We start from the raw sequence: 13,570 nt of genomic DNA on the forward strand, positions 1-13,570 counted from the left end.
ACACACACACGTAGCAGCACATAATAATACACAAGAAAAGAACCGACTGATTGTCATCAAAATCCAAACAGCGGCCAACAAAGAGGTGATTGTCGGCGCTCCTACCTCTGAACACATAGCCGCCGTTATGCAGCTGACTTTCGAACATCAAGTATCCTCAATGCTGAATGCTGCAAAAGTTTTGGAGTGGATTTTGTGTGCCTCTCCACTTGGCTTTCCAAAAGTTACAATTATAACCAACTGATGTAAACAGACCTGCCCTAAATTTCCACAAGACAATTTCCCTGTCACTGCAGCAGCCAATTATGACGTTTGGTGGGACAATTTTCTAATGAGATGCCCAGGCGAGGATTAAACTGATGACTAAAATATGGAAGAGGACTTTCAGAAAATTGCACAGTTCTTGTTCTGACTGCCAAAAAGAAAGAATGAGCAGAGCCTAAGGAAAACCAGAGTTGAGCAATGAACTGAAATGTTCAGAGGCAACATCAATACTACTAGGATGCACTTGACATGGTGGAGAGAATGCATATGCAGAGGCAGTTATGTTGTAGTTTGGCTATCGAATGCAGAACAGAGAGCGAAATATAAAGGAAGAAAAAAAAGGAAATTCAAGAGTAAAGTTGAATCATTCACATTTGGATAAACACATTCACATATATAATCAACTCAATGTCGCTGTTCTACATCCCATCCTTCTCCTGTGAAAGTTTAAACTCAAAGTGAGAGTGGCTGAGGTGAGAGTGTTAAGAAGAGGGAGAGTAAAAGGGAACAGATCAAGGCTTTGATAGGCTTGGGTAACGGAGGAAGGGGCAGGGGTGAGGGTGTACTTACGTTGCAGTTTGAGGACTGGTTTAGATTGGGTGCAGATCCGTCAGCCCACTCTGCAGTGTCAGTACTGCTGGACTGTCTGCTGCGCTCATACTCCTTCAGCTACGTGGAGAAGAAGAGGTCAGAGAGGCAGAGGAACAGGGCGGGACCACCCACTCTCACCCAGCATGCTATGTCTCACTATATACTAGACTGGAAAACATCAGAAGTGTGCATTCACGAGGATAGAATGGCTACTATAGTTTGTGAACTGACGGCTGAAGCCGGTGACCATGAGGGAAATTAGCAAGGTTACTGATTTTATAAACAGGTCTCTGCATCCTTTCACCATTTTTTTTTCTTTTTCAGATTCTATGATTGGTTTGACAGAATGTCAATCATAAGACAGGTAAAATCCTCCAATTTAAAATTAATATCCTGGAAGAAAATAAAAAGACATGTAAAAGGAAAATTAACATCTGCCTTTGGGAGAGCAATCCAGTCTTCTAACTCTGATGGCCCGGCATGCTACCCAGGAGAAAAGCACCATAAATTGAAATTGACAGAAGGGGAGGAGATGAAGAAAAAAAAACAGACGACAGAAAAGTCACAAACCAATCAACAGATATTGATTGAGAGTCAGATCAAAATGAAAGTGCATTGGGGAAAAAAATGGATAGGACAGCCAAATGAATATCCACCATGTCCAACTAAAGAGAAAGACCACAATGCACCACAGAATCCCTCCAACAGATGGGGCTATTGAGCTACTATGACCGTCAACCTCGCAAGTATGAGCTGAACAACACACCCACACACTCCAAGAGCTCACACTCCAAAATCCCTGGACTCCTCAACCTCTGGAGACACCATTAAGTCTGGAGTTATGTGTGTGTGCTGTGTGTGTGCTGTGTGTGTAAAGAGGACAATGCAGGCGCAAAAAAAAAATAAAAATTTTATATATATATATATATATATAGGGTAAAAAGGGAGGGGGTTGGTTAGTAAGAGTAAGTCGTTTTAGAAAGCCAGAGCTGCTGAGGGAGTATGAAGAAAGGGAGGGTTTAAAGAAGATTACAGCCCATCAGTCGTTGGGGCATGAGGGTCGATGAGGGAGGGGATAAAGTGCAAGAGACAATGAGGGAGGTTCCTACCCGAGCCAGAGCTTCTTCTACGGTGATCATCTTCTCTTTCACCATCATCATCAGCTGGATCCGCTCCTCATCGCTCATGGTGATCTCGCTGGCCACGTAGCCAATATCTTCTCCTGATTGTGGTAAAGACCAATGAGCAAAAAGGAAAACACGAAGCAACAAATATCTGGTGAACCTAATGTGTACAATAGAGCCGCACAAACCTTTGGACGTCTGTCGTACAACGGGTTTGTGCTGAGATTTGCGGAAGTTCTGCCAAAAAGATTTGTTCTTCTTCTTACTGTCCCATTTACCTTAAGGGAGGAAATAAAAGACGAGGTTACACACAAGCAAGAAAACACAATGAGCATGACAAATACACTAAACCGGGTTATGCACTTTGCTGTTTCAGGAATACAGGAAAGAAACTGTTCGGTTCAGTGTTTCAGTGCTTTAAACACGAAAACTAGGTCAGTCAAAACAACTCAGTTATTAAACACTAGTATGTACTCTACAATGGTTAATCCTGTAATGGAATTTCATTAGAATTACTCTGTCTGATAAATGTCAGTGTCTTTTAAACCACAGCTTGAGTTTATATCAAAGGCAAAATTGACGATCCCACTATGACATCATCGGGATTTTACTTCTCAAATCTAACAAACCTTCTCCTGAGCACAGGAGACAAAATATAACTGTTTTCATAAGATCTCTACCCATGACTGGAATGTGTTTCACTCTAAAATTTTATATGTTTACTAAATTAATTAATGTAAAACTAAAATGCAATATTACACTTCATTCAAACTTCTGCTGCCTCATCGTCCAGACCTGAGAAGATGTGAATAAAGATGTGAGTATGATGCTGGTTTTAGGTGTGAGAGATCCTGAGGTTAAACCACACAGGGTACCCACTTATGCTTCCACCCTGCTTGATGTAGGACATGTAAAATGATATTGGAGGTTTACATAAACAGTTATTTTGCCTCACCTATGCAACCAAAATCTAAACAGATTAAAAACAGCAAGGAGATTATGATTACCCTAAAAGAGCATCAAAACGTAGTGACTATCCCACAGATAGTGTCAAAAATAGGCAATTTAGCCCAGACACTTTGCACCGTTACTGGAAGTCCAGCTGGGTTCAAGGTGGCATAATTGTATATTGACTTGAAATCTATTTACCTCCAGATCCATCTTCAGAGCTGGACTTGTGTAGAGACATTCTGAAAGAAAACAGAAAAATATCACTGTTTAAAAAAAAAATAGAAAAATTTACAGTGTCTCTTCTAATCTCAGTGAACCACATAAAAAGAACACTGATGCTCAGCGACAATTATACACGTTCAGGGAGTGGGTCTGCATTTCTGTGTATCCACCACTTGGGGTCAGTGATGGTACTTTAGTGATTTAGACCAGGCTCCTGAGGCTTGAGAGGGAGAGGGAGGAAAAGAGATGTGGGTAACAACACCCCTGCTGCAAAAACAAGTGGGTAAGATGAAGATGGCAGTAATACAGAAGTGTTTAAGGAGCAGTACAGAAAGCAGGAAGGTCAACAAGACGAATGGAAGAACAACCATTTAACAGTGGTGCGCAGATTGAAGAGGGAAAGTAAGGAACTGAGGAATAGAGAAACAGAAGGAGACAGATGGGGTAGGAGGAGGAGGAGAAACCACAGGGCAGACTCAGCCTGTTTGTGTTTCCACTTCCCTCCACAGGATAGACAGTCACGAGGAAGAGAGATGGGAGACTGAAACTAAGGGCATAGAGAGAGATAGAAATGGAAAATGTGTGAGTAAAAACAAATACCCCAATGTGCGCATAAATCTGTCTCAAAAAAAAAAAAAAAAGAAGTAAAAGCCTCTGGTAAAACATGAACTGCGGTGTTCTGATGAAAAAGCCATGTATGAGCAACCTCTTGCCATTTTCTCGAAAGTTCAGCAGCATGTTGGATCTCAGCTGACTCCCTGGTTATGCAGAAGTTGACAAACCACATCAAGAACTCTATTTTGGTCTTAAAAGTTGTGGATAAAGCAAAAATATTGAGTTTTCATGTATAATAGTGTGGGAGTGATAATGAGTGGTGGTGGCTGCACACTGTAAGCTGTTCTTTCAGTTAAATGGAAATAAATCACAGGGGGAACAGAGTACTTTAAATTTATCCAGCTGATAACCTAAGAGACTTATTAAGCTAATCTCTCTTCTAAAGGCATGTCTCGCTCTTTTACCGTCTCTTACCGGCCGGTTTTCACACACCCGTCTGTGAATTCAGCCAACTGCGCACGTGCATACAGCTGCTGAGTCACACACAAAGACAGGTGGTTGTCGCTGAAGCATCATGAAAGAGAGTGACGGGATCAAAACAAGATGAACAGGTCACTTTTCCTCTCCAGTTGGTACACGGCCCTGTATGCGCGCGCATGCGACCACGTACATTTGTTCAAATATGGTAGCCCTTGTCTAGGTGCAATGGGAAATCTTTGCACGGCTTAAAGCCCGGCTGCCATGGCAACGTAATGAGATGCTAATTGAATGGATGCCTGTATGGTTTACTCCTCTGCTCCCCCTCCCAGACAGGCTAGGGCCAAAGCTAATGCTAAAAGAACTCCCTCAATAGAAGCTTTTCTGTAGCGGCATCGTCACCCCCCACCCCACCTTCATGCTCTATAAATTAACCTCCCATGCAGCGCACAGAGACATGCACTCACGCGCACACATCCGCTCGCTAAAAGAGCCTGAATGTCTTCCAAAAGTGTGTTAACCCAGCATAGTGTGGCTAGGCAACTTAATTGGTTTAACCTTAAATCTTTGGCATGCCTTCCTATTTCAATTCTCCTCTCTGCAGTGAGAAGGGAACATGTAACTGCTAACAGAGGTACTGTATAACATACAGTATCTCTACTATGGGTTGAACCTGTCCAGGACAAGCACAGGTTGCTTCTCATGATGTGTGTACAATATGAAAATTAAAGTTACCATGTGTTTGCTTATTTAAGCCCATATTCACTATGCGTGAATGCTTGCTTTGCGCTCTGAAAATGATATGTTTGTGAGCACTATTCCTAGCTGGGATGAACAGCATGAGTAATTTTCAAAATGATAAGCTGCAAGTACCATTTGTGTTACAGTACAGGGCTTTGAAACTACTGCAGATATGTAATATAGCTCATATGCTGTGTGACAGAGGTGCTGTCTAGAGCAGATGATGATAAACCAGCACATGGGAAGATTTGAACACAGCTGTGTGAGCTCATGTTTAATGGCATCTTACTGCCATTTTTTTGCACTGCGCTCAGGTGAAATTACGGGAATGGACGCATGTTTGTACACAGACACTGTGTTTTTTGTGTGGTTACAAGGTTGGCCACCTGGAGCAAAGCAATCCCCGGTGTTCTTGACGAAACAATGAGAGGTGACAGTATGACGGTAGCAGTGTCCACAGGAAGAACAGAAGGACGACCTCTTTAGGGAGTCAGAGAGGTCACTGCAAAAGGGAAGGCAGGAAAATAGAAAATTATGCGCTTAGCTGAAAAAGTACGTGGATATCAACTACGAGCTCACTTTCCTGTCGTTCAACTTGCCATCTACTTTGTTCAACTTAAGGCTACAATACTCACCAGCACAAGGTAAATGTGCTGACAAGGTGCTTTAGTTTCCCAACGTGGTGCTTGTTCTGAAACCGATTCTTCCATCTGATTATTGCGCTTTCCAGCAGCACAGATGCCTCTAAGCGCACTAGCATTTTCAAACCCAGTTGGAGCCGCCAATTCGTATATTCTGTTTCTGCATGTGCGTTTTCATCAAAATCCATTTACCTCTTTTTTTTTTTTTTAACCTTACTGATAAGCAAGGTGCCCATTCTGCACAGCAATATCCACCAACCAATCAGCTTCCAAAAACAGGATGTTGCAAACTTGAATCTTTCAGCCTTCTGGGAGCTCTCTGTCAACACCACTTGTAAACCCGGCACAATCAGAGCTGTGCCCACGTCTTGCCAACAAAGTGACATAGAAACAGGGAAAAGAAGGGTGACTCCAGCCCCTGGATGAAGACTGGGAAATCTTATCTGCCTGCTATTGTCCCGCAAAGAGGCGACAGTGGGGTACCCGTGCTTGTGCGCATGAACGTGCAAGCGTGCCTTTTGTGCGGCTGTAAGGAATCGGGTCCCAGGAATGCACGGGGCATGCCTATCAGTCTGCCTGCACATGATAAATCACTCCACCTGAAATCCATTCACCATGGTGGAAAGTGGACAATGGACAACTTAATAGAGAAGAGAACTGGGGTGAGTGGGAGCAGACAGGCTGCCAGTGAATGATAGATTAAAACAAAGAGGGTTATTACAAGTGCGATGTGGGAAGTTTTGTAATTTAAGAATAAAAACTCAGAATGGTAGGTTTACAAGTTATATTATACACACACATATATATATATATAAATATATTTATTGGTGATGGTAAGGGAAAGAGAAACCATGCAACGCATGAGAAAGAAACCAGACTGACAGTAAGAAAATGGATAATATAGTACAGTTAGGGGCTCTTTTAGGGTCTCTTTCAAACAGTAGAGAGACGTCATTTTGGCATCTGGATCCCATCATCTTCTGCATTTGTCTGTGCAACATATAAAGCCATGGGAATAGAGATCATGTCTGCGGTATGCACTTCACTGGTCATCACGTGAAGATGGCAGCTCCACCGGGGCTGATTACTTTCCTAAAATTTGGGGGTTTTCTTTATCACTACCAATGACCAACACTGCCCAAGGAGCTTATTTTGTAACGAGGTCTTTACTAGACAACTCGTCATGAGGAAACAAATATATTCTTAACATGCCGTCTCATTTATCAAACATACGTGGCCATAAAGCGACCGTGTGTGTGCGATCAGGCCATTTAGCCAACTTGGATCGCTTTAAATTTGCATAGCATTGTATAACAGTGACCTCATGGTGGGCTACGACCTAGAAATTTTATGCAAGCAAAATACAGTGGTATTCAAAAAAAAAGAACATACTTTTGTGTAACAGGATCCAGTAAAAAGGAACCCCACCCATGCCCAGTTCCATCCTGCTCTTTCGTTCATGCTCTTTTGCTCTAATCTTTTGGCCATCACCCTCTCCGTCTCCCCCCCCTGTACATCGCAGAACACAAAGGCAGGAAGGAAGTATAGACGGCCTGGAGAATAGAGAATGGCTGCTGGTCCAAGCGAGTCAGCCAGAGGAAGCAGTCACTGGGTTTCCTTTAACTGCAGCAGCAATGTGAGCAGAGAGGCATGGAAGACCAACTACATCTTTTTCGAGACGTCCATTAGTGCAGATTGCTCCTTAACTTTAAACTCTCTTGAAAATGACCTTCTAAATAGTCAGTGGGTAATGTTTTATTACCATCATTAGAGCAAATATGCACACGTAAACTAGCATCTTCTGCTTTAAAAAAAACAAACAAAAAAAAACAAAACAAGGTTCCACATAATAGATCTACCAAACACATTAGCTGTGTCTGAAGCTGTGTGTATTTCTCTCCATATTTAGCCGTGGACATGAAGAAAGTGTGATTTTGTGTGCAGGCATGCACAACTTGATATGAGCCAGACACAGGCTGCAAATTGTTTGGAAATGCAGCAGACAGACATCTCAATCCAAGCATACTTCACAGATGCGCATTTGCTACAGTCACATTTTATCAGGGACAAAAATGGAAACTTACTTTCTGTCCGTTTCAGGAGTGGACACCTCGCTGCTGAAGCCTAAAGATTCCTGGAGAGAGAGACAAGGAAGGGGGTGGAGGCACGTGTCAGACTTTTGGTAACAATGACATCTGATTTCTCTGTATCTATGAAGCGCCTTGAGGCGACTTTTGTTGTGATTTGGCGCTATATAAATAAAATTGAATTGAATTGAATTGACGGTATTTCACAAGTGCTACTCTTATGCAGGTGTCTTCGCCTACCTGGATCTCATTACGGAGCTGCAGAGAGGTGCTGCTTGGGTCTTGTTTCTCCTGAAAAATTAGATGGGGAGGAGTGAGAAGGTCAAGCATCACAATCCAAGAGGCAAAGGAGCAAATCACAACACCGGGAAAGTAAAATAGTTCTTTAAAGAAAGCTAAAGACGAAAGGATAAAAAAAAATAAAAAATAAAAAATACAGCAACAGTGGAGGGAATGCTTCACAGTGCACTCATGCATGTACAGACGGTTTTTTTTTTAAATTATTGTCAGAGTCAGACATACTTGAAAAGGCGTCAAAACAAACACAAGCACGTGTGTGTACACCAACAACTGCTGCTGGGCAAGTCATGACTTGCTTCAGGCGCCCCAGTCTGCGTGAACAGTTCTGAAATGTAACTCTGCACCTGCAAAACTGGCTCCGTGCATCTGATTTTGTAATGACAATTACATCAGTAAACTCGCTTCACTCAAGACAAACACCTGCTAGTTTGCCTCTTATCTTACATTAGAATACAACATGCCATATTTGACTAACTGCACAGGCAGACATGCAAAACAGACATCCAGACCTGGCTGAGCTTTGCTCGTAAATTTAACGGTGGCTTTCACTACAACTGTATGAAAACAATATAAATCGCATTTATTTTTAAACTCTCTTTATACACAAAATGTTGCCAAGTTTTTCCAGCTTTTAAACTCGCTGTCAGTGTGTTTGCACTACTTGGCTGGAGCTAATGAATGTGTCTGAAGCAGGTGCATTTATAACAACTCCAGATACAGATGTGTCTTGAATAAAATGCTGAATAAAGGCAGACACTGAGGCAGATACCATCACAGCGAGTCTGCAACAAGATTTTAACTTGCAGCGTGTGAGTATTAATAGCCAATTAGACTCCTTGAGGGAATGGCTGACTACATAGTTCTGGCGGCACTCTTGTGTCCTTTTGAACTGTCAAGCAGGAGATATCATGACTCCCTATACTGAGACTTGCCCAGTGCTACCACTGTTTTTAAACTTCAGGCCACTAACCAGCACAGAAACAGACACAGTCAACAACTTAAGGCTGGTGAGCATATTTTTTCCAAAGGCTCTCAGGCTTGAAGACCCAACATCTGAGGTTAACATCAGGACAAAGCTCTTATTTGCTGAAGGTCATACCCCTACTCGTTGCACAGTTATCATTATGTGACTTCACTCTTAATTTGTTGTCATCCCTTCTATCATGTGAGTAAGCAAGACTGAAAAAGACCCCATTAGTTGCCTTAATTTGCAACATATGTAAGAAAATGTCAATTATAACATTGCTAAAACTACTAATGAAGCACTAATAAATGATCAGAGTATGCAGGGCTTGGGTTTGGGGGTCTTCAACCAGATGGGTCATCGAATTACAAAAAAGGTGAAGACCCTCGTGAAGACCCCTTTGGTTTGGGTCACTGTCAGCAACATTTATGAGATTTATCAGGTCCACCTAAGAATAGAAACCAAAATCTAAGACAAGTTCGCACTTCCACTTTCTTTCTGTCTGACCTTTATTATTTAGCAGTTCATGAAGAATTACAGGAAACAAGTCCCGATGTAAATGCTGATATTACATTTTTATTTTTGGTTATTTTGTCTGTCCTATTATATTGAAATTGTCCAGGATTTCTTAACACATCTAAAATTAAAAACTATTTCCCCATCTTTCTACAGAACTCTAAGCTTTCCGTTTCACTGGCTCTCTCGCTGCAGGATAACAAACACGATATAGGGGATGGTTGAGGGTTACTTGGACTGTCTTGACTTCTACAATCAGTAAAAAATTCTCTATTATAAGCCCATTAACAAAAGACAAATGTAATCTAGAATTTCCCCGAAATGGAGAGCGGGAAAGGAAATTGGCATCCTCATCCTGCATCTCCACACCCAGGTATTAAGCTGACAGCAGTCACGGGAAGCATAACACAGACAGTTTCCTACAGTTAAGAGAGTCACGCTTCCTAATCTGGACGACCTCCAGTTTAACCTTTTTATATTCATATAATGGTTGAGGGAGTGCAATCCTTCCACACTGTTGCCCCATGAACATGAGTAAGGCATGAGCAAGTGTATTAGTCAGGAGTGACATAACTACCTTTAAGCGTTCTTTGGAACTTTGGAACAACCGTAAGTTGCAAGTCAAATGAGGAGAGGACCTGAAGTGCTAAAGTGGCTTAAAACCTCTAAATTAGCCCAAGTCCCACAATAACCACACACAACTGAGAGGTGGCTGTAAGGATTTTAGCGAGACAGTCATTAAACAATCATTTTTGCTCAACACAAGTCCTACTGGCCATTTGTGTATTTGTCTGTTACTTCAATCAACGAGACAGAGACATGTGACTGGAAGCTTCTTCGTGAAGTAAATCAAGTCATGTCGGAAGACCATTTAATTTGTACATCCCAGGGAATATGGGGATTCCCATAAGTCAAAGAGCAGGTACACATCTACAGTCGTGGAAGCTTGTTTCTACAGTCACCAAGCTGCACGTAAGGAAAATCTCGGAAAGGACTGTTTGTCTTTTTTCTTGCAAAGGCAGAGATTACGAGAGACAAAGACACAACACATTCATCCCTTAAGCAAGCACCACTTTGGCAGCTCTATTTAAACAAATGAATTGTGCAGAATATTGTGGACCCACGTTAAGAGGGAGGCTGTGAATGAGGAGTATACTCCCATGCAAACACAGTGCACAAACGCTTTCTAAAAGGTAGTGGTTGGCTGGTTTTGCTATCAGATCCTCTTTGCGGCTTCTCCGGACAGCAGCTACAGGACAGATACCAGTTTCACCAGTGGGTAACTGTAAGCACCATGCCAGCTCGTTGTAAAAGTGATTTTAATGTACAATGTCTCTGTACTGCTTGGATATTGGATAAACACAAAAATACAGCCGGACACTGACCCTGGCATCGCCACATTCATTCCACCACAGACATAAACCCAGTTCAAGGAACATCTACACACATTCACACATCTCGCTCCCACTTTCACACACACTAAAAGACCTATAAGACACAATGTGGCTCTCTGTTCCTCCTACTCATCCTCAGCTTCCCTTTATTTCCTGTCTGTGCGTGCCATCTCTGACATGGAAAGAGAGTGAAAAGCTGAAAAGATGAGTGAAAAACAAACAAAACCTACATGTTGTTCACTCTCCGCTAGAGATCTGTGGGATTAATCTGTCACAGAGCAGGATGTGATGAGACAAACAGTAAATAGTTCCAAAAGTAAATCTCCATTTCTCTCAGACACACAGTTAAACGATGAATAACTTGCTGACACGGTTACTTGAAAGAGAATATCAAGGCAATCTGTGTTTGAGGCGGTGCCTACGAGCGTGTGTGTGTATAAAGCATAGATCCCACAATGCATCCCCCCCAGAGGCGGCAGGCTATCCTTTACACGAACTTTGCAGAAAAATCTTAAGATGCTGCCCTACTTACCTAAAAGTGGCATGTAAGCGTGTGAACGTGCATGCGTTTTTCCCCTTAGATGTCCAAAGGCGTTGCTTGTGCATGGTTCGCTTAGTGTGTATGTGCGTGCAATTGTGATGGGAGAATGATTGGTTAAGCATGACTGAATTAAGTTAAAATGAAAGGGAGAAAGAAGGGAGAGCTCTGACTAATGAGGATCACGATGTCTGAGCACAGGGAAACTGGCATCGGAAACGACTAAACCCTAACACACAAGCGCTACTGAAAAGTGACTTTACTTCCAAAAACCACAGTGGTTTCCATCATTAACCTGGAAACTACAACAAAGTTTAGCTGCGCAACAGGAGATCCAGATATATTTTTTTAATTAAAGGGAAAGCTTCAAAATACAGATGAGTGCTAAACACATATTCCATTCACTGCAAAAGCCTGTTGAAGTCACTTTTACTTCACCAAAATTACTCCCAACCTCAGATGGAAAAAAAGGTGTATGTGTAGCAAAAAGACCAGGTGGCGCAGTAGAGGTAGGCCAGCTGGCATGGCTGAGTGAACCTGGGTGGGCAACTGTAAGTAGCCCTGTAGAAAGATATGTAGTGGAACAGGTACCTACTGCAATCCCTGAAAAAGACGTTAGAGGTGGAACTAGTACAGCACAGTGCAAAACCTGCGGGACTGGCTGTTCTGGAAAATCCACACACACACACACACACACACACACACACAAAACCCACACTTGTGTTTTCTGAAATTCAACCACGCCACACCAATCAAGCTGCCGCTTGCCTAAATGTTTTTTACAAGAAATACATTAGCACACCAACATCTCCATCCTCTTCCTTCCAAGGACGTCTGGGAGAGTGTGTGTACGTGCTCGCCGCACAGGGCTGCATTCTTTTATAGCGCGTGGAGCATTCCTCAGCTTTGAGAATCCTCCTCAGCTTTGGTATTTCAAAACAAATACCAAAGTTATTACAACCGATGTCCCATTAGTGACAAATAAATCACAAAATACATTTAAATATACCACTTGCTTTCCACAAGGGTTTTGCCAATAATAAAAAAAACACAGCGGCACGAACGTCCTTTGAAAGCAATCTTACAGCAACAAAGTCTCTGCTGTTTGAGCGTTTGACTTTGCTATGTTTCTAGGCAAAAATCTGAGAGTAGAAAGGATAAATAAGCAGCAGAGTTCACAACACGGTTTGTCTTTCCTCTACACTGTAGTTTTAACCCAGCTGAACTGACGCACTTTGATGGTTTAACTTCATGTGGGCATTAACCACACGGTTCCTCGTCTCACGGTAAAACAAAAACACAAGTCCGTGCCTGAGTCTTGACCCACGGCTGTCAGGCAATTCAGGTATAAAACAAATAAAACGCCTTCGTTGAGTTAGCAGGTTACGATGAACAGATTTATGATTGATAGGATGCTTTGTTTATGCAATTATCTAAAATTATCCTCAAAGATATTACCACACACAGCAGTGCAATGTCTCATTATGGTTAACAGCAAGTGTTAAAATGTTTGCCCAACAACCACAAACGCCAAAATGAGCTCTCTTGATTTATATTTAGCGTACTTCATTTATACTATTGTGCTATGGTTAGAAAGTGATGTCAAAGTAGAGTTTGGTATTTCTCTCCCTTGGCCAGACAAGATTAGTCATCCAACAACCAGTCCCTGCATGTTTAAGGGATCCCTCCTCTGGTGTTTTATGTCTGCGTTTCGGCACTTTTTTTTCTTCCCTTTGAATTAAACTAAACTTGCACTGACATAACTGTAGCGTGACTTTGTGGCTGCTCATGGAGATAGCTTGAATAACTTTTCCAACTGCCTTGATGTTGAAGAAACAAGAAGAAAAAGACAAAAGTTAACTAAATGTATTTACTTCAACTTCAGATGACTTCTATGGAGCAGTATTTAAAATGATCATCATCCGCTTCAGAAACCAAAGAATGTCATATATTGCAGTTGTTAGCAATGATAATATGCAATGATAATTTATGCTACTTCAAAGCCACTGGTTAAAACCTTTACAAACTTCTGCCTTGGTGCCTTTTAAGAATCCGTCCACATCTAAAACAGATCTGCAAACCAGTGATTGAATTGTGTTACTAACCAAAATTGGGATCATTTCCTGGAATCTGTGGGCTGCCAATCATTGTTTTGTTTTTTATTTGAGGTAACCTCTACCATAGCCACCGACATCACTGTTTTCA

The 13,570-nt window shown here is 41.9% G+C and overlaps 1 protein-coding gene across 8 annotated transcripts in view; it reads right to left on the reverse strand.

Annotated features, from left to right (window-relative positions):
- The window catches only part of sash1a (SAM and SH3 domain containing 1a), a 164,913-nt gene that overhangs the window by 23,983 nt on the left and 127,360 nt on the right, over window positions 1-13,570 (reverse strand). For 7 of the 8 annotated variants that reach the window (XR_003269839.1, XM_026143335.1, XM_026143339.1 and 4 more), the window contains exons 3-8: window positions 7,894-7,944; window positions 7,651-7,700; window positions 3,129-3,169; window positions 2,168-2,257; window positions 1,965-2,077; window positions 835-933 (exon numbers count right to left, since the gene is read on the reverse strand). Coding sequence is in view for 7 of the 8 variants with exons in the window: in XM_026143335.1 (XP_025999120.1) it covers window positions 835-933; window positions 1,965-2,077; window positions 2,168-2,257; window positions 3,129-3,169; window positions 7,651-7,700; window positions 7,894-7,944 (444 nt within the window). In the remaining variant the exon portion in view is untranslated. The remainder of the gene's footprint in view (window positions 1-834; window positions 934-1,964; window positions 2,078-2,167; window positions 2,258-3,128; window positions 3,170-7,650; window positions 7,701-7,893; window positions 7,945-13,570) is intronic. The other variant, XM_026143337.1, reaches the window with a different exon arrangement.

This window comes from Astatotilapia calliptera, chromosome 15 (genome assembly GCF_900246225.1).
Source record: "Astatotilapia calliptera chromosome 15, fAstCal1.2, whole genome shotgun sequence".
NCBI lineage: Eukaryota > Metazoa > Chordata > Actinopteri > Cichliformes > Cichlidae > Astatotilapia > Astatotilapia calliptera.